This window comes from Mirounga angustirostris, unplaced genomic scaffold (genome assembly GCF_029215605.1).
Source record: "Mirounga angustirostris isolate CCGP_5_RB_7025 unplaced genomic scaffold, mMirAng1.0.hap1 SCAF_5, whole genome shotgun sequence".
Classification (NCBI taxonomy): Eukaryota; Metazoa; Chordata; class Mammalia; order Carnivora; family Phocidae; genus Mirounga; species Mirounga angustirostris.
Window position 1 is genome coordinate 62131779 of NW_026991713.1, and position 27309 is coordinate 62159087.

Genomic DNA, 27309 nt, shown 5'->3' on the forward strand with positions numbered 1-27309 from the left:
TGACCTTCGGAGAGGCGAGTTTAAGCAGAGAGAGTATTCCAGGAGCAAAGGAGCACCTACAGGGAGCGCCGGGGAAACGGTGCAGAATCCTCCAGGGCTAGGGGTGGGTTCGGTAAGACTAGAGTGAAGGCTCCACCCACGCCTTAGAGCGCGGACTCGGTACACGGCGGAAAGTAGTCCTCAGGTAGCCACAGAGAGGGCCATTTAAACAGGAGACACCTGACGCACGCTGGCTCCTCTCCTAGACCGCCCAGCCCATCTCCGGGGGCGGGGGGCCGTCGCGCAGCTAGCCTATTATCACTGCCGAAGCCCACGAACTCTCTTCCTCATTGGCGAGCCACGGGGTGACGTCACGTTCTCCGGACCCGCAAAGGAAGAGGGCGCCATGATTGGTTGGCGCTGGGGCGGCGGGCGGTGGAGGACCCTGGCTAGTCTGGGTTTCCAGCCGGTGCTGGACTTTCCCCTTCCATGTTCCGAGGCCGTGGGGGACTGCAGAGGGCGGGGAGTTGGCTCGGCGGAGACCTGGATTTGGTTCTAAGAGCTTTGGGGTTGAGAGGGGGCGACCGGAAGTGATCGTGGGACTGACCGGAAGCGAGGCCTGGAGGGGAAAGAGAGAGCGGGCCCCCGGAGGGAGGGGGGCTTCCCGCAGAAGGGGACCGGGGGAAAAGGTGCGAAAGCGGCGTGGGAGCGCCGGGTAGGCAGCGGGTCTCTGCTGCTGGTTGTTTGGAAGGCAGCGAGTGACCACCACGAGCTCAAGGGGAGAGCCCAAGGATTGAGAGTACGGGAGTGCAGGGCTGCCTCAGGGGAATCTGGAATAGTTAAGCAAAGGGGCCCACGCGCGGCTCCAGAGAGCTGGGTGGGAGGGATTTTGGAAGTCGAGGCAGGAGCTAGGAGCCGAGGGTACGGCAAATTAGTTGTGCGGGCAGTGCGGTTCAGGCTGGGGTTGGCCAGTGGGAACTGCGTGGGAGATCTTGGTTTGGAGTTTTCGACAGTCTTGGCCCCATTGGGTAGAATCACACTACTTGCCTTTGTACAAGAAACGGTGTCTCCTGGGGCAAGGAAGGAGCCAGCATGGCCTGGGCTCTGAAGCTACCTCTGGCCGATGAAGTGATTGAATCTGGGCTGGTGCAGGACTTTGATGCTAGTCTGTCCGGGATCGGCCAGGAACTGGGTGCTGGTGCCTATAGCATGAGGTGAGTGAGATTTTTCCCAGACCCTGCACCTTCTAAATAACAAAAGCAGGAAAGAGAATGGGCGGGGGGGTGGGGGGGGGTGGGGGGAGGTATTTAGTTAAATAAGCTGTCTGCGGTTAGGGAACATTGACTTGTTTCTTTGTTGCTTTGAATAGTGACTATTGTGGAAGAAATGGAACGAGAGATTGTAGGTAGTGTCAAGTCTGTGCAGGATCAGTGGAAGAAGCAAGAATGGCCCTTGGTTAGCAAAACAGATGAATGTTCAGAGGCTGTTTGTTGTGCCAATGTGAGAGACTTGGAGACGGATGGTGTGTGTGTATGTGTGGGTAGGTTGGACTGGAAGCGTGTGAAGGGGCCACATTGAGCATGTTAGGGATGTCTGGGGAGTTGGGAGATGGGGTTAATGATGAATATTGCTTGACTGCTTGTTGGAAGGAAATGTGAGACCTTGGTGAAGAAGTCCACACATCTGCCTTAGCCAGCCGTTAAGGATTAATTGTGGGATGTCTGCCTTTTGAAACATAAACTACAAAAAGAAAAAGTATCAGAGAACTTTTAGATACTTCTAGACTTTGGTGTATCAAGTCAAATGTTGATAATAAATAAAAATCTCCTATGAAAGTAGCATAACTTCCCATGTAGTTTATTTGCATGCATTAGCTACTTCATTCCTCCAGTATAGTTTGTTTCATTTATGAGATGAACAAGAATCATGTCTGGAAATGTTGAAACATCTGCACCTTAGGTTTACATGGAATATAATTGGGATTTCCAAATGCATTATAAGGCTCAGTCTAAATAAGTGAGGCAAAAGAGACTTTAGAACGTCAGTTTGAATTTATGAGTTTATAGGGGAAAGATGTTTTTTTATGGGGAAGGTAGACAAATTTTGTATTCTGATAGATCCTTTGAGAGTTATGTAATGTAAAATTCTTGTCATTATGCCTGCTACACCAAAATGGATTTTCCTCAGTGAAGTAAATTAATGAGTTAGAACTTAATACTTCATCTTCAGGAATCTTTGCTTACAGTTAGAATAATAAAGGCTATCCTTGTATACATATTTTAGTGATTCTCAGGGAAATTTAAGCGCTATCATGGAATGCTTAGTGTTGAGAAATTTAACTCTAGTTTTGCCTGTCCTTGTTTACATAAGTCTGCCCTTAAAAATAGAGATTATCTTGGTCTGAAAGTAAATGTCCCAACCCTGAGCTTGCACAGCAGTTGACATAATATTTGACAATTCATGCTGTTGTTCATGTAAAGACTAACACAGCAAAAAGTTTGGTTTTCTCTGGATTATCAGAGGATGAAGATAATTAAATATAACTGTACTTATTATAAAAATAGTTGACGGGCGCCTGGGTGGCTCAGTCGGTTAAGCGACTGCCTTCGGCTCAGGTCATGATCCTGGAGTCCAGGGATCGAGTCCCGCATCAGGCTCCCTGCTCGGCAGGTAGTCTGCTTCTCCCTCTGACTCTAACCCCTCTCATGTGCTTTCTCTCATTCTCTCTCTCTCTCAAATAAATAAATAAAATCTTTAAAAAAAAAAAAAAAAAAAAAAAAAAATAGTTGACATTGTCAACAGACATTCTGTGCATGTTATGTGCTTTCTGTACCAGGCAACCTTAAATTTAAAAATGCTTTCCTATGTCATACCCTGAGTGGTCTTCACTGGTATTAGCACAATGGTTTGTGTATTTACACATTTAGAATTTTTTCCAACATCAGTTCTACAAGAGTTTTCAAACATCACTTTGTTTTCCCTAGAGCACAGTGTGCCAAAATTTGAAGTATTTTTCTTTGTTTTTTTCACCTTCCTCTTTTTTATGCATTTTGCTCTTGTCACTCTTCTCTTGACTCTGATACATATGTAATCATTTGTATTAACTTGTATTAATTAGATATCAGTTCTCAGACTTTGTGTTCATGAGAGTCATCCAGAGTACCCATTAAAAATAGTTTCCAGGGGCGCCTCGGTGGCTCAGTCAGTTAAGCGTCTGCCTTGGGCTCGGTTCGTGATCCCGGGGTCCTGGGATCGAGTCCCGCATCAGGTTCCCTGCTCTGCAGGGAGCCTACTTCTCCCTCTGCCTCTCTCTCTGTCTCTCATGAATAAATAAATAAAATCTTTAAAAAAAAATAGTTCCCAGGGCCTCATCTTCAGTGATTTTCTGGGGCACAGGCCAGAAATCTGATTTTTAAAACAAGTTCTTAGATGTTTTTTTTTTTAAGATTTTATTTATTTATTTGAGAGAGAGAGAGAATGAGAGAGAGCACATGAGAGGGGGGAGGGTCAGAGGGAGAAGCAGACTCCCTGCCGAGCAGGGAGCCGATGCGGGACTGGATCCCGGGACTCCAGGATCATGACCTGAGCCGAAGGCAGTCGCTTAACCAACTGAGCCACCCAGGCGCCCTATTTATTTATTTTTTTTTTAAAGATTTTATTTATTTATTTGACAGAGAGACAGCGAGAGAGGGAACACAAGTGGGGGGAGTGGGAGTGGGAGAGGGAGAAGCAGGCTTCCCGCCCAGCAGGGAGCCCGATGCAGGGCTCGATCCCAGGACCCTGGGATCATGACCTGAGCCGAAGGCAAACACTTAACGGCTGAGCCACCCAGGCGCCCCCAAAATTAACCATTTTAATGTGAACAATTCAGTGTTATTAGTATATTCACAGTGTTGTGCGACTACCACCTCATCAGACCAAAAGAAAACCCTGTACTTTTTATGCAGTTGCTCCCCATTTCCCCCTCCCCTTTCTCCCTGGCAGTCTGTCTATAAGGATTTACCTATTCTGGATATTTCATATAAATGGAGTCGTACAATGTCTGACATTTTGTGTTTGGCTTCTTTCACTTAGCATCATGTTTTCAGGGTCCATTCATGTTGTAGCATGTATCAGTACTTCAGTATTTCATTCCTTTTTATGTCTGAATAATCCATCATATGTATATATATCACAGCTTGTTTATCTGTTCATCCATTGGTGATGTAGGGATTGTTTCCACCTTTTGACTATTATGAATAATGCTAATGTGTCATTATGTTTAAAAAGGAGATGACCATGAAATGTTTGTAAGCATTTGTGTACAAATTTCTGTGTAGATTTCTTTTAATTGAGTCATAATTGATATATAACATTGTACTAGTTTAAGGTGTGGAACATAATGATTAAATATTTGTATAAATTGCAAAATGATCAGAACGATAAGTCTAGTTAACATCTTTCACATACATAGAAAAAAATTGTTTTCTTGTGATGAGAACTTTTAAGATCTACTCTCTTAGCAACTTTCAAATATGCAACACAGTATTATTGACTATAATCACTCTGCTGTACCAGACATATGTTTTCATTTCTCTTGGATATATTTCTAGGCCTGCAATTGCTGGGTCGTATGGTAATTCTATGCTTAACTTTTTTTTTTTTTTTTTTTAATTTAAAGACTTTTAGAGCAGTTTTAGGCTCACAGAAATACTGAGAGGAAGGTACAAAGATTTGCCATATACCCCCTGCCTCCACACATGTATATTCTCCCCTTTTATCAACAGCCTTTACCAGAATGGTCCACACTCTGTACCTACATTGATGAACCTACACTGACATATCATAATCACCCAAAGTCCATAGTTTACCTTAGAGTTCACTCTTGGTAGTATACATTCTAGAGTTTTGGACAAATACATAATGACAGGTATCTATCATTAGAGTATCATACAGAGTAGTTTCGCTGCCTTAAAAATCCTCTGTGTTCTGCCTATTCATTCCCCCACCCCCACCCAACCCTGACAACCACTGATTTTTTTTTTTTTAGTGTCTCCAGTTTTGCCTTTATAGAATGTCATATAATTGGAATCATGCAATATGTAGCCTTTTCAGATTACCTTCTTTCACTTAGAAATATGCATTTAACATGCCTCCATGTCTTTTCATGGCTTGATAGCTAATTTCTTTTTAGTGCTCAATAGTCTAGTCTGGATGTATCACAGTTTATTCATTCATCTACTGAAGGATATTTTGTTTCCTTTCAAGTTTTGGCAGTTATGAATAAAACTGTTATAAAACATCCATGTGCAGGGTTTTGTGTAGAGATAGTTTCCAACTCCTTTGGGTAAATAATAGCAAGGAATGCAATTCTGGATCATATAGTAAGAGTATGTTTAGTTTTTTTGGTGTGTGTTTTTTTTCCTGGTATTTTCCCAGCCTTATTATTTTTTTAATTAATTTTTAAAATTATTAACATAATGTATTATTTGTTTCAGGGGTACATGTCTGTGATTCATCAGTCTTACACAATACACAGCGCTCACCGTAGCACATACCCTCCCCAATGTCCATCACCCAGCCACCCAATCCCTCCCACCCCCCTCCACTCCAGAGTATGTTTAGTTTTTGTAAGAAATTGCCAGACTGTCCTCCAAAGTGGCTGTACCATTTTGCATTCTTCCTGGAAATTAGTGAGAGCTCCCTTTACTCCACATCCTTGTCAGTATTTGGTGGTGTCAGTGTTCCAGATTTTGGTCATTCTAATAGGTGTGTATCATATACCAAACTTTTTCAGGAACTGTCCAGCTGTTTTTGTTTTTTTTTTTTTAAGGTTTTTATTTATTTATTTATTTGTCGAATAGCAGTGGTGAAAGTGGGTATCATTCCTGATTTTAGAGGGAAAGCTTTCGGTCTTTCACTATTGAACTGTGAAATTTTCATAAATGCCCTTTTAATATTAAGGAAATTTCTTTTTATTCCTAGTTGGCTCTTTGTGTGTGTGCATGCGTGCGTGTGTGTGTGTGTTTTATCGTGGTAAAATACACATAAAATTTACCATTTTAGCTATTTTTTTTAAAGATTTTATTTATTTGGCAGAGAGAGAGAGCGGGAGCAGGACCACAAGCAGGGGGAGTGGGAGAGGGAGAAGCAGGCTTCCCGCGGAGCAGGGAGCCCGAGGTGGGGCGATGCTGTGCTCGATCCCAGGACCCTGGGATCATGACCTGAGCTAAAGGCAGACGCTTAACCACTGAGCCACCCAGCCCCATTTTAGCTATTTTTAAGTATACAGTTAGTTCAGTGGCATTAAATACATTCACGTTGTTGTGCAACTATTACCAGCATCCATCTCCAGAATTTTTTCATCATCCCAAACTGAAACTCTCTACCCATTAATCACTAACTCGCCTAGTCCCTGTCACCACCATTCTACTATGAATTTGACACTCTAGGAATCTCATATAGTGGAGTCATACGAATTTGTCCTTACGTGACTGCCTTATTTCACTTAGCATAATGTCATCAAGGTTTTGCTGAGTGTTTTTATCATGAAAGTGTGTTAAATTTCGTCCAGTGCCTTTTCTTTGTTTATTGAGATGATCATGTGGTATATTACATTGATTTCCTTATGTAGAACCACCTTGTATTTCTGGGAAAAATCCTACTTGGTTATAGTGTGTAATCATTTTTTTTTTAAAAGATTTTATTTATTCATTTGAGACACAGATACAGAGGGAGAGAGCATGAGCAGGGAGAGGGGCAGAGGGAGAAGGAGAAGCAGGCTCCCCGCTGAGCCAGGAGCCCGATGTGGGGCTCGATCCCAGGACCCCCTGAGCTGAAGGCAAATGCTTAACCATCTAAGCCACCCAGGCGCCCCGAGTGTGTAATCATTTTTATATGCTATTAGACTAGTATTTTGTTGAGGATTTTGTGTCTTTATTCAGGGATATTGGTCTGTAGTGTTCTTTTCCCATGCTATTTTTGTCTGGCTTTGGTGTCAGGATAATGCTGGCCTTGTAGAATGTTAGAAAGTGTTCTCTTTTTTTTGGAAGAGTTTGAGTAGGATTGGTGTTAATTCTTTAAGTGTTTGGTAGAATTCACCAGTGAAGGCATCTGTTCTAGACTTTTCTTTGTTGAGAGGATTTTGATTACTGATTCAATCTGTTGAGATTTGTTATTTCTTCTCGAGTCAGTTTCGGTATTTTGTTTCTAGAAAAAATTTTTGTATCTAAATTGTCTTATTTTTTGGAGTAAAATTGTTCATAGTGCTCTCTTATAGTCCTTTCATATCTATAAAGTTGGTGGTAATAGCCCCTTTCATTTCTGATTTATTTGTGTCTTCTCCCCTTTTTTCCTGGACAGTCTAGCTAAAAGTTTGTCAATTTTGTTGATCTTTTTAAAGAACAGGCTTTTGGTTTTGTGGATTCACTACTATTTTTTTTATTTTCTACTTCATTTTCCCCTCATCATCTTTATTATTTCTTTCTTCTGCTGGTTTTGGATTTTGTTTATTTGTTTGTTTATTTTTAGTTCCTTAAGATGTAAAGTTAGATTATTTTATTTGAAGTCTTTCTTCCTTTTTATGTAGGCATTTACAGCTATGAATTTCCCTGAGTACTGCTTTCACTGTGTCCTATAAGTTTTGGTATATAGTGTTTTCATTTGTCTCAGTATTTTCTAATTTCCCTAGTGATTTTTTTTTTCTTTCACTCATTGGTTGTTTGAGAGTGTGTTGCTAATTTCCACATATTTGCAAATTTTACAGTTTTCCTTTTCCTTTTATTGATTCCTAGCTTCATTCCATTGTGGTCAGAGAAAATCGGTATGATTTAGATTTTTAAAAAATTACTGAGGATTGGTTTATGGCCAAACATGTGGTCTACCCTGGAAAATGTTTTATGTGTACTTGAGAATATATATTTTCCTGTTGTTGGTTGAAGTGTTCTGTATATGTCTGTTAGGTCTAGTTGATTTATAATTGTTGAGGTTGTTCAAGTCCTCTGTTTCCTTATTGATCTTCTATCTAGATGTCCTACTCATTATTTAAAGTGGTATTTGGTGGGGGGATGGGTTAGCCTGGTGATGGGTATTAAAGAGGGCACATTCTGCATGGAGCACTGGGTGTTACTATGCAAATAATGAATCATGGAACACTACATCAAAAACTAATGATGTAATGTATGGTGATTAACATAACATAATAATAAAATATAAAAAATAAAAAAAATAAAGTGGGGGTATTGAAGTCTCTAACCACTGTGGTAGAAATGTCTATTTTTACCTTCAGTCCTTTTTTTAAAATTTAATTTTAATTTTTTAATTTTTTAATTTTTTTTAACCTTCAGTTCTTTCAGTGTTTGCTTCTTATATTCGGGGGGTCTGTTACTTGGTGTGTACATATTTATAATTATATTTTCCTTTTTTAAGAATTTATTTATTTGACAGAGAGAGACACAGCGAGAGAGGGAACACAAGCAGGGGGAATGGGAGAGGCAGAAGCAGGCTTCCAGCTGAGTAGAGAGCCCCATGTGGGGCTCGATCCCAGTATCCTGGGATCATGACCTGAGCCAAAGGCAAACACTTAACTGACTGAGCCCCCCAGGTGCCCCTATAATTATATTTTCTTGATAAATTGTTTTTTAAACCAATATAAAAGTCCCTCTTTGTCTCTTGTAACAACTTTTGACTTAAATTCTATTTTGTTTGATATTTGATTAGTCACTGCAGGTCTCTTTTGGTTACTATTCGCATGGAAGATCTTCCATTTTTTCACTTTTAGCCTATTTGTGTATTGTATCTAAAGTGAGTCTTCTGTAAGCAACATATGGTTGGTCATTAAAAAAAATCTTTTCTGCCAGTCTGTGTCTTTAATTGGTGAGTTAAACCATTTGTACTTAAAGTGATTACTGATAATGAAGGACTAATTTCTGCCATTGTGCTATTTTTTTTTTAAGATTTTATTTACTTTAAAGATACAGACAGACAGCAGTGAGGGAGGAGCAAGAGGGAGAGGGACAAGCAGACTCTGTGCTGAGCGCAGTGACTGACGCAGGGCTCTATCCCACAACCCTGAGATCATGACCTGAGCTGAAATCGAGAGTTCGACGCTCAACCAACTAAGCCACCCAGGCACCCCTGTGCTATTTGTTTTCTATAGGTCATATATATATATATATATTTTTGTTCCTCAATTACTCTTCTTTTGTGTTAGATTTTTTTCTAAGGTACCATTTTAATTCCTTCTTTATTTTTTCATTTTTTACTTTTTTGTATATTTTTAAAGTTATTTTCTTGGTGGTTACTGTGGGGATTACAGTTAACATCCTAAGTGTATAGCAATCTAATTTGGTTTGATACCAGCTAGACTTATTGTGGTGATCATTTTGCAATAGATATAAATATGTATAGATATCAAATCATTATGTGGTACATGTGAAACTAATATAATGTTATATTTCAATTATATCTCAATTTTAAAAAACAGCATACATTAACTCTGTTTCTGTCCAGTTCTTTTTCCACTTTTTATGTTGTTATTGTCACCAGTTATGTCTTTATACATTGTGTGCCTGTTACCATAGATTTATAATCATTGTTTTATTCATTTGTCCTTTTTTTTTTTTTAAAGTAAGCTCTACACCCAATATGGGGCTCAAACTTACAACCCTGAGCTCAAAAGTCATGTGCTCCACTGTCAGGCACCCTTATGCATTTGTCTTTTAAATCAAATAGGAAACAAAAAGAAGAGTTAAACATACTAAAAATCAGTATACTATATGACCTATGTAATGATCTTTTTTCTTCATACGACTGTGAGTTACCGTCTAGTGTTCTTTCACTTCAGGCTGAAGGATTCCCTTTAGCATTTCTTATAGGACTGGTTTACTAGAAATGAACCCCCATAGCTTTTGTTGAAAAATAGTTTAATTTTTCCATCATTTTGGAATTCTTGGTTTTTAGTTTCAGTGCTTTACATATATCATCCCACTGTCTTCTGGCCTCTGTGGTTTCTGATGAGATATTGACTGTTAATTTCATTGAGGTTCCCTCAAAATGTGATGAGTCCCTTTCTACTGCTTTGAAGATTGTTTTCCAACAGTTTGTACATAATGCACATTGGTGTGGCTCTCTTTGAATTTATCCTTTTGAAGTTTGTTGAGCTCCTTGGAGGTGTAGATTCATGTGTCTCATCAATTTGGAAAGGTTTTTTTTTTTTTTTTAATAGATTTTATTTATTTATTAGAGAGAGTGAGCACAAGTGGGGGAAGGGCAGAGGGAGAGGGAGAAGCAGATTCCCCTCTGAGCAGGCAGCCTGACGTGGGGCTTGATCCCACGACCCCGGGATCATGACCCGAGCCAAAGGCAGATGCTTATCCAACTGAGCCACCCAGGCATCCCAATTTGGAAAGTTTTTAACCATTATTTCTTCAAATTTTTTTCTGCCTCTTCCTCTCCCTCTTCTCCTAGAACTCTCATAACATATACATTGTTACACTTGAATGGTGTATCATAGGCCTGTTAGTTTCTGTTCATTTTTCTTTATTCATTTTTCTTTCTGCCCCTCAGTCTAAGTAATCTCAATTTGCTATCTTCAGGTTTGCTGATTCTTTCTTCTGCTGATCTGATGTGAATCCCTGTAGTAAATTTTTAATTCCAGCTATTGTACTTTTGGGTCCAGATTTTCTATTTGTTTCCTTTTTATAACTTTTATTGCTGTTCTTTACTTGTTCATACATTGTTCTCCTGATTTCCTTTAGTTATTTGTCCATGTTTCCTTCAGCTCTTTGAGCATATTTAAGGTGTTTGTATATTAAGTCTAGTTTCAGGGCTTGCTCAAAGATAGTTTCTGTCAATTTCTCTTTTCTTGTGAATTGGCCATGCTTTCCTTTGTCTTTTTATATGTTTTATAATTTTTTGTTTAGAACTGGACATTTTGAGTATTGTAATATGGTAACTCTGGAAAGCAAATTCTACTCCCTCCCTAGAGATTACTGTTGTTACTTGATTAAAACTGAAATTATCCATTGGTTTAGTGACTTTCCCAAAGTATTTTTGCAAAGAGTATGTTCCTTGTTTTATGTGGTCACTGATGTCTCTTCTGTTACCTCCATGGTCAGCCGGTGATTTGACAGAAATTTTCTTAAATGCCTGAATCTAAGAAGAAAAGAAAAGAGGAAAAAAGAATGTTCTGTTTCTTTAAATCCCCTTGTCTGACTCTGCTGAGGAAGCCACCTCTGGCACAGGGGTTAAAACAATGGCCAGCCTGTGTGCCAACTCTTCAGCAATCAAAAGCAGTGATCAAAACATATAACCTTGATTTTTGGAGGACAGGGTCCCTGTTGCCCACTCTGACACCAGCAGCCTGCAACAGGATCTCAGGCTACTGTCCCCACAGCTGCCTGCCATGGGACTGGGAGCTGGGGGAAGATAGATGGTATGCCAAATGCTGAAATTCACTAAAATTTACCAGCTTCTTTCTTCATCAAGCATTCCCTTGGATGCTGCTGGTGTTTGACTAGATTCCAGATTTCCAAAATAGTTGGTTCAAGCATTTCTTGCCAGCTCAACAGTTATTTTTGGTGGAGGGACCAATTTCTGGAGCTTTCTACTTTGCCATCTTTCACGACCTCTGTCCTTAATCTGTAGTAGCCATTTAATTGGTCCAGCCCTGCTTCCAGCTCTGCACTTGTCACCCTCACAGCCTGTTCTCTACACAGAAACTTTATAAGTATATGTGTATTTTGTTCATAAAAAATACTAATTTCAGACTTGAAGATTTGCAAAAACACTACAAAGAATTTCTAAATACTCTTCACCAAGATTACTCAAATGTTAACATTTTGCTATATTTGTTTTACCTTTCTCTCTCTTCTCTCCAACACCTAGAATTTTTTTTCTGAACTGTTTAAGGGGTGCCTTGGTAGCTCAGTCAGTTAAATGTCTGACTCTTTTTTTTTTTTTTTTAAGATTTTATTTATTTGATACACAGAGAAAGCGAGAGAGGGAACACAAGCAGGGGGAGGTGGAGAGGGAGAAGCAGGCTTCCCGCAGAGCAGGGAGCCCGATGTGGGACTCTATCCCTGGATCCTGGGATCATGACTGGAGCCGAAGGCAGACGCTTAACAACTGAGCCACCCAGGCACCCCAGTGTCTGACTCTTGATCTCAGCTCAGGTCGAGATCTCAGGGTTGTGAGTTTCAGCCCTACATTGGGCTCCATGCTGGGTGTGGAGCCTACTTGATTAAAAAAAAAAACAACTGTTTAAGTTGCAGATGCAGTGCCTCTTAACACCTAAATACTTTAGTGTGTATTTTTTTTTAAGATTTTATTTATTTGAGAGAGAGAAGAGAGGGGGAGAGTGCGTGCATGAGTGGGGGAGGGGCAGAGAGAAGCCGACTCCCCTGCTCAGCAGGGAGTCCGATGTGGGGCTCCATTCCAGGACCCTGAGATCATGACCCGAGCCGAAGGCAGACACTTAACTGACAGCCACCCAGGTGCCCCTTCGGTGCATATTTTTAAAAAAAACATGAAATTCTCGGGACACCTGGGTGGCTTAGTCGTTAAGCGTCTGCCTTTGGCTCAGGTCATGATCCCAGGGCACTGGGATCGAGCCCCACATCGGGCTCCCTGCTCAGCGGGGAGTCTGCTTCTCCCTCTCCCACGCCCCTTGCTTGTGTTCCCTCTCTTGCTGTCTCTCTCTTTCTGTCAAATAAATAAATAAAATCTTTAAAAAAACAAAACAAAACATGAAATTCTCTTACATAACTATAGTATACTGGTCAAAATTAGGAATTTAGCACACAGTACTGTGATCTAATCTGTGGACCTTATTCAGATTTTGCCAACTGTCCCAATAATGTCCTTTATAGCAGAAAAATATTGTGTATCAATTCAGTTGTCATGTCTTTTGTCTCTTTTAATCTAGGACAGTTCCTGACTCTTTGTATTTTTTTTTTTTTTAAGATTTTATTTATTTATTTGACAGAGAGAGAGAGCACAAGCAGGGGGAGCGGCAGGCAGTGGGAGAGGGAGAAGCAGACTCCCCGCTGAGCAGGAATCCTGACATGGGGCTCCATTCTAGGACCCTGGGATCATGACCTGAGCTGAAGGCAGACGCTTGACTGACTGAGCCACCCAGGTGCCTGTGACTCTGTATTTTTATGACATTAACAACTTGATGAGTACAGGCCAGTTATTTTGTAGTCTATCCCTCAATTTGGGTTGGTTTGATGTTTGCTCATGATAGATTCAGGTCATGCACTTTGGGTGGTACTACTTAAGAAGGGATGCTGAGTTCTTCTCTGTGTATCATGTTAGGATGCACATTCTGTTACTGGTCCCATTACTGGCAATGTTAATTTTTTTTTTTTCAAAGATTTTATTTATTTATTTGAGAGAGAGACACACACAGCGAGAGAGGGAACACAAGCAGGGGGAGTGGGAGAGGGAGAAGCAGGCTGGCTTCCCGCGGAGCAGGGAGCCCGACATGGGACTTGATCCCAGGACCCTGGGACCATGACCTGAGCCGAAGGCACTCGCTTAACTGACTGAGCTACCCAGGCGCCCCATGGCAATGTTAATTCTGACTACTAAGTTAAGGTGGTGTGTGCCAGTTTTCTCCATTATAAATTTATTATTTTTCCTTTTGTAATTAGTATCTTGTGGGGATATATTCTGAGACTGTGAAAATATCTTTCAAACTTTCAAACACTCACCTACCAATTTTAGCAGCTGTGGATGACTCTTGCCCTAATCAATTTTCTTTTATGATGTTTGCTAAATGATGGTTTTCTAATTATGTCTTTCCTTCTACATTTATTGGTTGGCTTTCTGCTGTAAGAAGGAACTTTCCCTTTTTATTTATTTATGTTTAACAATGTCGCCTTGGAGATTTTTACTTCATTATGTTGTAATCTTTTACAACTTATATATTGTGATCAAGTTGTTCAGATTTGGCCAGAAGAACCCCTTCCAACTGGCTGTGCAGAAAAGCTTTTTAAAATTAAGGTCTTGAGGGGGGCCTGGGTGGCTCAGTCGTTAAGCGTCTGCCTTCGGCTCATGTCATGATCCCAGGGTCCTGGGATTGAGCCCCGCATCAGGCTCCCTGCTCAGTGGGGAGTCTGCTTCTCCCTCTCCCACTCCCCCTGCTTGTGTTCCCTCTCTTGCTGTGTCTCTCTCTGTCAAATAAATAAATAAAATCTTTAAAAAAATAAATAAATAAATAAAATTAAGGTCTTGGGAAAAAAAAGTAAGATCTGGTTAATGTCTGTTGTCCTGAGGTAACTACTAATAACACCCTTGTCCACTCACCAAAGTGTCCCTGTTTAAATGATACATTTATGATAATTAAATCATCTCTAAGGTGATATCACCTTATTTAAAATGTAGAGCAAAAAAATAAAATAAAATGTAGAGCAGATCATTTTACTTTTCTCCTGAAAAAGGAGTGATTTTGCTCTCACTTTGAATTGAAGTCTCAATTCTGGTACTGATCTACGTGGGATGCCCTTCTTTTTTTTTTTTAAAGATTTTATTTATTTGAGAGAGAGAATGAGAGACAGAGAGAGCACACGAGAGGGGGGAGGGTCAGAGGGAGAAGCGGACTCCCGCCGAGCAGGGAGCCCGATGTGGGTCTCGATCCTGGGACTCCAGGAACACGACCTGAGCCGAAGGCAGTCGCTTAACCAACTGAGCCACCCAGGCACCCCCATGGGATGCCCTTCTGATCACCATGTCTGTATGGACTCTTCTCATTCTTCTCATGGCCTGCTCTGTCCCGGCCACAGCTGGCCCTCTTACAATTCCTAAAATGCTGTGCACGCTCCCACCTCAAGGCCTTTGCATTTGCTGTTACTCTTCCTGAAACAGCCTTCTACACTGCCCACTTCTCTAGGTTTCTGCTCAAATGTCACTTCATCAGAGAGAGGTTCTGTAGCCACTTTCACATAAAATAGCAATCAGCTCCTTCTTCTCACCAGTACTCTGCCTTCTGTCCTCTGCTTTATCTTTTTCTGAACATCTGATGTTTTATTCATTTGTTTGCCCCTTTCCCCAACTAGAATAAATGTTCCACGAAGGCAGTATATCCCTAGTGTTTTAGAAGGGTGTACCCTAACAGATAGTTTGTGTGGATTTATTGGGTATGTGAACTGAACTCACTCACTCATTATTTAAGAGGCAACTAGTGTAGCAGTTTCTGAGGCAACTATTTCTCTTTATCAAAATTGAGTTTTGGGGCGCCTGGGTGGCTCAGTTGGTTAAGCGACTGCCTTCAGCTCAGGTCATGATCCTGGAGTCCCGGGATCAAGTTCCGCATCGGGCTCCCTGCTCGGCAGGGAGTCTGCTTCTCCCTCTGACCCTCCTCCCTCTCATGCTCTCTGTCTCTCTCTCTGTCTCAAATAAATAAATAAATAAAATCTTTAAAAAAAAAAATTGAGTTTTGTTCTTTTTTGCTTTGCTTCTTTTTCACTACTGTTTGCCTTCACTTTTTTCCTCTTCAACTATTACCTATCCATCTTCTAAATCCCCATCTCTTTTTTGTCTTGGAGTTGGTCAGTTGTTACGACTGTTCCTTTACTTTTGCTTTTATTCTGGGTCTCTTACGATGGACAGTGTATTTAGGTGAGATTCCTCACTTTGCCACAAAATTTATCACTACTTCTGAAAAAATGGCACCACTGTAAAAATATAAAGAAATGAGTAAAGGGCGCTTGGGTGGTTCAGTCAGTTAAGCGTCTGCCTTCGGCTCAGGTCATGATCCCTGGGTCCTGGGATCCAGCCCCGCATCAGGCTCCCTGCTCAGCGGGGAGTCTGCTTCTCCCTCTCCCTCTCTCAAATAAATAAATAAAATCTTTAAAAAAAAAAAAATGAGTAAGAATGTCTCACTCCAAATTCAGGTTACTGTTGCCTCTGGAAGTTGGAGGGGGATATAATGGAAGAAGGATACAGAGGGCTTCAGCTGTTAGTGCTTTATCTCTTAAACTGAGTGGAGTATACACAGGTATTGGTTATACTTTGTCTTTTTTTTTTTTAAAGATTTTATTTATTTATTTGAGAGAGAGAATGAGAGAGAGAGAGCAGGAGAGGGGGGAGGGTCAGAGGGAGAAGCAGACTCCCTGCCGAGCAGGGAGCCCCATGCGGGACTCGATCCCGGGACTCCAGGATCATGACCTGAGCCGAAGGCAGTCGCTTAACCAACTGAGCCACCCAGGCGCCCTATACTTTGTCTTTTTATATGTCTGAAATACTGTATAATAAATTTAAGGAAAAAAGTGTCCGGCGCACAACGATTGCTGGCTAGCTTTCCTCATCTTTTTAAGTTGTCCTATCATTCACTGCCTTTTTTACCAAAGGTCTGTAAATTTTTCTTTGCTTCCTTATAGTTTCTTGCTCTCATAATTCTTACAGAAGATGACCTCCAGTCAGTGTTGCCATTTCTTCCTTCTCCTACTTCGTTACCTTCTTTCTTTTTTCCACCTCCTGCTGCCCTGCCCTCCTTCTTTGTCCACCTTGTTGGCAGTAATTCCCATTTGTAGCTGAGAGTCAGTTCTCCTGAGCTGGAATCTGGGCGAAAAAGAGATTGGGGACTTGGGATACACAAATTGATGTTCTGATTTTCCTTTCACTGCTAGTTCATGCTTTGTATGCCCATCAAATCTTGGTTGATTCAGTCACTAAGATTTTTCTTCATTCCACAAATATTTGAGTGCCTTTTGAATGCTAGGTTTTTTACAGCTTGATTGTGTAGCTTTGAGTTTTTACCATATGCTCCTATATGCAGTGCTGTGTCTAGTGCTATAGGATTAAAAGACAAATCAAGCAGGTTTTTGTCTCTACTTGCTTACAATTTGCCAGAGAAGATAAGACATGTATCTAAATAGGTATGATACAGGCTAGAAACTGATACACCAAGACACTTATAAAGTGCTGTAGGAGTTCAGAGCATAGAAACACTACTTTTACCTCCTGAAGGGGTATCTGAAAGAAAAGTAAGGTTTGGCCATGCAAAGATGGACAAAGATATTCAAGGCAGAGGGATTGTAGGATTAATGTAATTGCTGGATTATGAAGTTTGTGTATCTTTATACAAGATAATGCTAAATTATTTTCCCTGGTATACCTGGGAGTTTAAGTGTTTATGTTGGTATTCATCCTAACCAATACTTAGCTAGTCAGTGTTTTAATTTTTGTCAGTTAGTGGATGTGGATTTCATTGTGGTTTTATTTGCATTTTCCTGATATTTTATGAGTCTGAGCACCTTTTTATTTTTTATTTTATTTTTATTTTTAAAAAATATTTTATTTAAGGGTGCCTGGGTGGCTCAGTTGGTTGAGCGACTGCCTTCGGCTCAGGTCATGATCCTGGAGTCCTGGGATCGAGTCCCGCGTCGGGCTCCCTGCTCGGCGGGGAGTCTGCTTCTCCCTCTGACCCTCCCCCCTCTCATGCTCTATCTCAGTCTCTCTCTCAAATAAATAAAAATAAAAAAAATCTTTAAAAAAATTTTATTTATTTGACAGAGAGAGACACAGCGAGAGAGGGAACACAAGCAGGGGGAGTGGGAGAGGGAGAAGCAGGCTTCCAGCTGAGCAGGGAGCCCGATGTGGGGCTGGATCCCAGGATCCTGGGATCATGACCTGAGCTGAAGGCAGACGCTTAACGACTGAGCCACCCAGGTGCCCCTGAGCACCTTTTTAATATGTTTACTAGCCATTCATGTTTTCTCCTGAGAAGTAAGTATTCAAGTTTTTGGGGGGGGGGGGGTTGGTCTTTTTCATGTTAATTTATAGGAATTTTAAATATATTTTGAGTCCTCATCTTTTTTTTTTTTTAATTCATGAGAGACGGAGAGAAAGGCAGAGTCAGAGGGAGAAGCAGACTCCCTGCGGGAGCCCAATGCGGGACTTGATCCCAGGACCCTGGGATCATGACCTGAGCTGAAGGCAGATGCTTAACCGACTGAGCCACCCAGGTGCCCCGAGTCCTCATCTTTTGTCAGTTATCTGTACAGCTGGTATTCTCCCTGTTTATGGATTGTCATTTCACTTTATGTGTCTTTGGTTCCAAAGTTCTTAATTTTTCCTTTATGGCATGTGATTTTTATTTCATCTAAGAAATTCTTCCTACTCTAAGGCCATAGAGTTATTCTCCTATTATTGTCTTCTAAAAGTTTTACATTTCTGTAGTACCTGGGTGGCTCAGTCTGTAAAGCATCGGACTCTTGGTTTCAGCTCAGGTCATGATCTCAGGGTCCTGGGATCCAGCCCCACGTCAGGCTGTGGGACTCTGTGCTCAGCATGGAGTCTGCTCAAAATTCTCTCTCCCTCTCCCTCTTCTCTCTCCCTCTCCCTCCCTCTCCTGCCCCCCCACTTGTATTCTTTCTCAAATAAATAAATAAATAAAATCTTTTAAAAATAAATAAATAAAAGTTTTACATTTTCATTTTTCATGTTTAAGTCTTTAATCCATTTAGAATTAATTTTTAAAAATAATGATTTTTTTTTTTTTAAGATTTTATTTATTTATTTGAGAGAGAGAGAAAGAATGAGAGAGAGCACATGAGACGGGGGAGGGTCAGCGGGAGAAGCAGACTCCCTGCCGAGCAGGGAGCCCCATGCGGGACCCGATCCAGGGACTCCAGGATCATGACCTGAGCCGAAGGCAGTCGCTTAACCAACTGAGCCACCCAGGCGCCCCAAAATAATGATTTTCATATTGGGTGTTGCTACGGATCCAATTCCATTTTTTCTTCCCATATAGATGTTGACTTTTTTCCAACATTATTTTTTGAAAAGTCCAAACTTTCTTCACTGATCAGCAATACCACCTCTGTCGTAAATCAAATTTCCGCATATGTAGGGTTGTTTTATGGGCTCTGTATTCTGTTATATAGGTTAATTTGTCTGAGTCAATTCCATGATGTCTTAATTACTAATGCTTTGAAATAATTCTTGATATCTGACAGGGTAAATATCTAGTCTTGTTTGTTCTTTAAGAGTGTCTTGGCTCGGGGTGCCTGAGTGGCTCAGTCAGTTAAGCATCCAACTCTTGGTTTCAGCTCAGGTCATGATCTCAGGGTCATGAGCTCAAGCACCGTATTGGCCTCCACTCAGCTCTAAGTCCGCTTGTCCTTCTCCCTCTGCTCCTCTCCCCCCCCCGCCCCCGCTTGATCGAGTACACTCTCTAAAATAAATAAATGAAATCTTAAAAAAGAGTATCTTGGCTCTTCTTGGCTTTGTTCATTGGTACACATTTTTTAATTAACTTGTCAAATTGAATTTATTGAGATATTAATTGGAATTGAATCTATAGATCAATCTGGGAAAAATTGACATCTTTATGATACTCAGTTTTTCAGCTCTTGAACATGATATAGCACTATTTAGGTCTTATCTGAATATCTTTTGAATTCACCCCTTTGTCTCCCTACTTTCATTGCTGGTTCAGATTCTCATTTCTTATTTGGACTGTTGCATTAACTTTGAACTGATCTCCGTGTCTTTAGTCTCCTTTTTGCAAGAGGCAGTCCGGCATAGTGACCTCTGGAACGAGATTTAGGAGCTTGAAATCTGGTTCCATCAGGACTGGGCAAGTTACTTAACCTCTCTTGCTTTAATTTTTTTTTTTTTTTTAAGATTATTTATTTATTTGGCAGATAGAGAGAGAGGGAACACAAGCAGGGAGAGTGGGAGAGGAGAAGCAGGCTTCCTGCTGAGCAGGGAGCCCAATGCCGGGCTCCATCCCAGGACCCTGGGATCATGACCTGAGCTAAAGGCAGACACTTAATGACTGAGCCACCCAGGCACCCCTAATTTTTTTTAAGATATTATTTATTTATTTGAGATACAGTGAGAGAGAGAGAGTGAGAGAACAGGAACAGGGGGGAGGGGCAGAGAGAGAGGGAGAAGCAGGCTCTCCACTGAGCAGGGAGCCCAACACGGGGTTGATCCCAGGACCCCGAGATCATGACCTGAGCCGAAGGCCAGACGTTTGACTGAGCCACCCAGGATCCCCCTCTTGTTTTATTTTTTTATTTTTATTTTTTATTTTTTTTAAAGATTTTATTTGCGAGAGAGAGAATGAGAGACAGCACGAGAGGGAGGAGGGTCAGAGGGAGAAGCAGACTCCCTGCTGAGCAGGGAGCCCGGTGCGGGACTCGATCCTGAGACTCCAGGATCATGACCTGAGCCGAAGGCAGTTGCTTAACCGACTGAGGCACCCAGGCGCCCTCCCCCTCTTGTTTTAATTTAAGAGATAATAATAGTACTTACCTCATGGGGTTGTCATGAAGATTAAATATGAGTTTTAATATATGTAAAATAATTAGGACAGCATCAGGCAAACAGTAAATGTTCAATAAATGCTAGCTATTATTACTGCTGTGATTTATTTTTTTAACATTTATTTTTTTAGATTTATTTATTTATTTGAGAGGTCAAGCCCCACGTTGGGTGTGGAGCGTACTTAAATAAATAAATAAATAAATAAATAAATAAATAAATAAATAAATAAAAGTTTTTAAATAATCTCTGCACCGCCCCTCGTTTGGGCATTTTGATTGATCATATTGCCATCCAATACAAGAGTGGGAAACATGGCAGGGAGGTGGGCTGGGTAGGAAAATCAAGAGTTTTCCTTTGAATCTGGTCCATTTGATATCCCTGAGAGGCACCAAGGAGGCAAAGGTATGTAGGTATTTAAATACTTAAATCTGGAGTTCAAAATAGGAGTCTGGACCTAGTAGGTGCGTTTGGGAGTCATCAGAATGAGGTGATACTTTAAATGTATGATAATTAGATCACTGGGAGTACAGAAAGAGAATACCAACACCCATTCCTGAGGTTTTGTAGAAGAAGAGGGGTTGCCACAGGGGATCTGGTGAGATGCTGCTAGTGAGGTGGGAAGAAAATCAGGAAAGGGTGTTCAGAGGCCAGAGAGGAGATTGTTTCCATGGAAAGGTGGAATGAAAGCCTAACTGTCATGGTTTGAGGAATGAATCAGAGATGAGGAAGTGGAGACTATTTATGTAGAGACTTTCAGTTATGAAAGGTACAGAGAAGTGTAGCGGTAGCTGAAGGGGCATGTGGGAAGACTTTTTTTTTTTAAAGACAGGGAATACTCAAATATGATTACGCTGACTATATTTTAGTGGAGGGAGACTGATGGTGTATACATTGGGACAGTTAAAGGAATAAAGTTCTGGGGAATTGAGAATGGACGGATTCCAAGTCCATGGGTAAGGATCAACCTTTCCTAGGAGGAAGGACTTCGCCTTCATTGTATTAGGAGCAAAAGAGACCATTTCAAAGGTGGGTAGGTTCATAGGTTTGGTAGTGGAAGATACCTAAAAAATGTATGACAGGGGCTCCTGGGTGGCTCAGTCGTTAAGCGTCTGCCTTTGGCTCAGGTCACAATCCCGGGGTCCTGGGATCGAGCCCCGCATCGGGCTCCCTGCTCTTCAGGAAGCCTGCTTCTCCCTCTCCCACTCCCCCTGCTTGTGTTCCCTCTCTTGCTGTGTCTCTCTCTGTCAAATAAGTAAAATCTTAAAAAAAAAAACCAACGTGTTGTATGACACATTTAATTAGTTAAATTGTATGTGGAGAGGCAACTGCAAGTAACTTCCAAATACTTAGGAGTTCCCCACAGGGGTTGTAGATAGCCAAGTCCTCCGTGCAGTTTTGATAATAAATGATAGCAGCATTTCCTGGACTGTTTGTCCACAAGTATAACCCAGTCATGCTTGCTGGGTAGCCTAATTGTAAAGACCCAGATTTTCTAATGGGCATATTATTATTATTATTTTAATCATTTAAATAGTATTTATTGAGTATCTACTATAGCCAGGTCTTGTTGATACTAGGGTGACAAGACAAGTGAGGTCCTGGCATTCTTTTTTTTTTTTTTTTTTTTTTTAAAGATTTTATTTATTTATTTGAGAGAGAGAGTGAGAGAGCACAAGAGGGGGGAGCGGGAGAGGGAGAAGCAGACTCCCTGCGGAGCAGGGAGCCCGATGCGGGACTCAATCCCGGGACTCCAGGATCATGACCTGAGCCGAAGGCAGTCGCTTAACCAACTGAGCCACCCAGGCGCCCAGGTCCTGGCATTCTTGAAGCTTGGATTTTTATGAGAGGGGGAGTAGATAGACAAGGAAATTTCAGAAAGAAGTGCCATGATGAAAATATATAGGATCTACTTTAGGTAGAGTGACCAGGAATAGCTCTTTGTAGACATGACAATTTAGCAGAGACCTGAGTGATGAAAAAGAACCAGCCAGGCAGAAATCGGAAATTTAGCTTCTGGGCAAGGGAGTCAGTTATTGCAAAAGCTTTGGGTCCTTTTAGTGAAATCAGTTATTGGTACTCTCATTCTCCTAGTATGAATGGAACAGATAGCCATGGGGAAGTGTTGGAGCCCACCACCTTTAGAAACATCTTTGAAACATTGGACGGAAGCTTTTGATTATGGTTTTTTCCTCAGGAATGTTTTTGTCTTGTTGTTTTACAGAGTGAGAAGGAGGCCGGGAAGAGGGAGAGAGAGGTTTTTTGTTTTTTTTTTTTACTTTATTTATTTGAGAGAGAGTGAGTGAGAGAGAGAGCACAAGCTGAGGGGCAGAGGCAGAGGGAGAGGGAGAATCAGACTCCCCGCTGAGCAGGGAGCCTGATGTGGGGCTCGATCCCAGGACCCCGGGATCATGACCTGACTCCCAACCACTGAGCCACCGTGGCACCCTGAGAGAGAATCTTAAGCAGGCTCCACACTCCACACCCTCCCATGGAGCGGGATCTCACAACCCTGAGATCATGACCTGAGCAGAAATCAAGAGTCAGGGGCGCCTGGGTGGCTCAGTTGGTTAAGCGACTGCCTTCGGCTCAGGTCATGATCCCGGAGTCCCGGGATCGAGTCCCGCATCGGGCTCTCTGCTCGGCAGGGAGTCTGCTTCTCCCTCTGACCCTCCTCCCTCTCATGCTCTCTGTCTCAAATAAAATAAATAAAATCTTTAAAAAAAAAAAAAAGAAATCAAGAGTCAGAGGCTTAATGGACTGAGCCACCCAGGCGCCCCGCCCCCCCCAGGAATGTTTTGAACAGGTGTTGCTTTATGCCAGCCATTGAGTAATAATAAAGAAGGACAAAATTTGGATAACATTTTAGTTTCCTCCCTGCCTGAAACAGTGCCAACCAGGCACAGAAGTGCTCACAAAAGTATTTATTGAATGGATGCATAAACTGGGATTTATATATGCTCTTCACGAGCTGTGTAACCTTGGGCAAATTTTTAACATCTATTACTTGAGTTTCAGTTTCCTCAACTGGCAAATGAGGAATGCCCCACAGCATTATTATATGGGTTAAATGTGAATTTATGTGTAAAAATTCTGTGGCAATAGTTGAGTGGGAGTGAAGGAGAACAAGGGGAAGGAACTGCAGTTTGTTGGAAAGGAACTTTTAAAAGGGGAACAGAGATGTGGGATGTATAATGAGAGATGAGACATGAAAAGGTAAACTGGGTCCACTTTGGAAAGACCTTGGGAGCTCAGTTGAGGAGCTAGTACTTTATCATGATTTCCGTGAGAAGTGGTGAAGAGTTGTAAACAGGGTAATGACATTTTAAATTTACATTTTTAAAGGTTACTCTGACACAGATTGGAGGATAATGATAAAAAGCTAGTTATCATTCCTGGGAAGGGTCGAAGCTTAGTGAACTGGGTATCTTCTGCTCTGAATATCTTTAGAAATGCAAATTACTTTCATCTATCTACTATCCATAAAAGAAAGGGAGTAAATAACAGGTCTGCTTTGATTACATCATCAGGCCTAATTTGAGATACCTCCAGGGAGTGTGTTGGCCATTTTAGAAGACTGGGCTTTCATCAAAAGTATGGTCTGAGGGAAGAGCAATTTTCATACAACTTAACCACTGTGAGCATAAGGGGAGAGAGATAGCTAAAGCCTTTTTACCATTTCATAGGACTAATGCTCTAGTAGTTTTAGGATTTTCCCAAAAGTCATTAGCAGTTAAAAGCGTTAAAAAACAAATCCGCGCTTGGGAGGAATGGGAGACAAGGGAGATTTGGGGGCTTTGAAGCTAGGCTTGGTAGTGGGGATGGAATGAGCAAGGCAGAAGAACCCCAAAGGATAGGTGGTGAGTGATGCTTGCCCATGAAGAGGGAGGGAAGCTAAACTGGAGGGGGGGAGAAAAGAACTGGTAGACATTTGGACCTGAAAAGAAGCTTTGAAGCTCAGTACCATAAGGGTCTAAGTGTGATTTCCCTTGTTTTCCCACATAGGTCATACTATGATGGTAGATACCAAATTTTGAATACTGAAATGGGAGTTCCACTTTCTGTATCAAAGTTGTCAAATTCTTGGAATATATAACCCATGAATACTGTTGCAGGTTACCATTCATCACCTAATGGGAAGAGTCGGTAATTTCAAATTTAATAAAAGAGCCTGGTACTAATGATGCCACAGGTGATGTTTTCAATTAGCAGTGTCTTAATGAGATTTATAGGCTGGTAAGAGCTAATCCTGTAATGTAGGAAAAAAACTGAGAAAGCAGGCCTATATCTGGCAAATCTCCTGAGGTAGGGCTTTGCTGATTCAGATTTCTTTGATTAAACCTGTAATATCTTACAAGTTTTCTGGAAGTAGATTTGTATCTGACATTGGTCGGATACTTTTCAGCTTCCAAAATAAGTAAGGCTTGCAGACAGGTTTGAAGTGAGAAGTTTTCAGTGACTTTCTAAGCTAAAGGAAAATAAAATGCACATTGCTTATAGAAGTAAATAAGTAGTAATTGGCAAATAATTCAGCAGAGTAGAAATGAGGAAGATTCAGAGACTGGGGTGGGGGGAGAGAAATTAGCTTCATTTTTGGGTAAACTTTGAGATAAACATGATGAATAACAACTTTCAAACCGCTGGTCTCTCATAACTGTGCTGAAGAAATAGAATGGTTCATATCTAGGAGTACTTCTTAAAGTGCTTAAAGAATAGTAAGCCCAGTATTGAGATCTAGAAAAAAGTTCTAGAAATACTATTTCTAAACAAAGACTTGTCAGATGACCAATATCTCTATCAGGGGCAGCATCAGCATAAAATCCAGAAGTGGTGTTTTTATCTACTGCTCACTTGGCATTTTAATGTCCTATTCACTGGACAGTCTGCATTCCAGGTTTGAAGTTGGAAGGGAGTAGTAGAGTTAAGCTACTCAGGGCAGAGTGTATAAAACACCTGCTAGAGATATACTAAGCCTTTTTGAGTTACATCACTTTTGCTCTATATTTTAAAATAATTCATTTATGCTTACTTGAGTATTTGTAACACTAAGGACAATGAACAGAATGTAGGAAAACAATAGATATTTATAGAATGATGCAGTATGATTTATTGCTGTGCAGAGATAGAAATTTAGACAATGATGTAATACTTTATAAGGGGACTTCATCTATAACTTGATTACTGTTCTATCCCTGCCACCTAAAATAGGCCCAGAAGATAGTAGGTGCTCAAAGATTATTTGCTGAATAAATGGAAAAAAAAAAAAAAGATTGAGGAGATTTAGTGATTCAATGTCAAGCTGAGTGTTCTCCCCCTAGTAGTTGGATTTGGTGATACATATGTATAGACCTGAACAAACTCCCTTTCTCTTAGAGATAATGTTTCAAGATGGCTCACTGAGGACCTCTGTAAAATCAGATTTTGGTATAGAGAGGTGGTCATCTTAGATGACAGAAATCAAACCCATTACATTGGCTTATTAAGACATAGCACTTAGTAATTAAGCTCATGATCCCCCCTCCCCCTTCTGATTTAATTGGCGCAGGATATGGCCTGGAAAGGAGTTTTAATTAGCCCCGACCCCCGCCATTGATTGTTAATATGCACCCAAGGTTAACGGCCACTGATATTTATATACCTTCCATGCAGACCTGACTCCTTTAATTTAGTAATGCAGTCTACAAGTTACAGCAGAAAATGACTTGAGAGCTATTTTACTTCCAAATATTTTCTGACTTAAAAAGCAGGATTGGGATTGCAATTTTTAAGACAGTCTTCAGTGCAAACATGCTGGCCGTTAGATTTCGCAGTGCTTTTTGTTGCTTTGCAGTGGAGAGTTATGTGCTCTATGAATTAAAAATGAGACCGCCAAAGGGAGCTAACAGTGAGTTGGGGAGGAGTCGCTTTTCTGTTGAATACCGTCTGTATTTACTCTCCGTGTGAGTCTCTATTTGTTTAATTATCTATTAGAGTAGGTAACATCCCTGTTCTTTTTTTTTTTTAAGATTTTATTTATTTATTTGACAGAGAGTGATAGCAAGAGCAGGAACACAAGCAGGGGGAGTGGGAGACGGAGAAGCAGGCTTCCCGGGGATCAGGGAGCCCAATGCAGGGCTCGATCCCAGGACCCTGAGATCATGACCTGAGCTAAAGGCAGACGCTTAACGACTGAGCCACCCAGGCGCCCCAACATCCCTGTTCTTAAGTAGCCGAATGACAGTCTCATCTGGAAGACTTGTCTTTTATTGTGTTAGTTTTTGGGGTTTTTTAAAAGATTTTTTAATTTAGGGCAACCCTCTCGGGTCCCCTCCCTCCTTGGGAGCTTTGTATTATCACTTTACTATTGCTCAATAAATCTTGCTTTGCTGCCCACCAAAAAAAAAAAATTTATTTATTTGAGAGAGAGCACACGAGTGGGGGGGCATGCGGGCAGAGGGAGAGACGCAGACTCCCCGCTAAGCGGGTAGCCCAACTCAGGGCTCAATCCCAGGACCCCGGGATCATGACCCAAGCAGATATTTAACCGACTGAGCCACCCAGGTGTCCCTATATTAGTTTTTTGAATACTGATAAAGGGACTGTAAATTAATTTAGTGCAAAGTGTTTTTTTTTTTAAGATTTTATTTACTTATTTGACAGATAAAGAGAGCACAAGCAAGGAGAGTGGAAGGCAGAGGGAGAGGGACAAGCAGACTCCCTGCCGAGCAGAGAGCCCCACGTGGAGCTCAATCCCAGGACCCTGAGATCATGACCTGAGCCAAAGGCAGCCGCTTTAACTGACTGAGCCACCCAGGTGCCCCTAGTGCAAAGTTTTAAGGAAAAGATGAGCAGCACTGTTTTTCAAACTGCTGGTTGTGGTCAACATTTTTTTTTTTTTTAAGATTTTATTTATTTATTCATGAGAGACAGAGAGAGAGAGGCAGAGGGAGAAGCAGGCTCCCAAGGAGCAGGAAGCCCGATGCGGGACTCGATCCCAGGACCCTGAGATCATGACCTGAGCCGAAGGCAGATGCTTAACCATCTGAGCCACCCAGGCGCCCAACATTTTTTAAAAATGAAGGCAAATAGAAAATA

At 41.3% G+C, this 27309-nt stretch overlaps 1 protein-coding gene across 11 annotated transcripts in view; it reads left to right on the forward strand.

The window, feature by feature from the left end:
- The first annotated feature begins 342 nt into the window (after positions 1–342).
- Positions 343–27309, forward strand: part of TFCP2 (transcription factor CP2) — a 59037-nt gene continuing 32070 nt past the window's right edge. For 8 of the 11 annotated variants that reach the window (XM_045873425.3, XM_045873426.3, XM_064591240.1 and 5 more), the window contains exon 1: positions 343–1193. In XM_045873425.3, the coding sequence (XP_045729381.1) occupies positions 1072–1193 (122 nt within the window). In that variant the 5' untranslated portion in view covers positions 343–1071. The remainder of the gene's footprint in view (positions 1194–27309) is intronic. The other 3 variants (XM_064591239.1, XM_045873433.3, XM_045873434.3) reach the window with 1 other exon arrangement.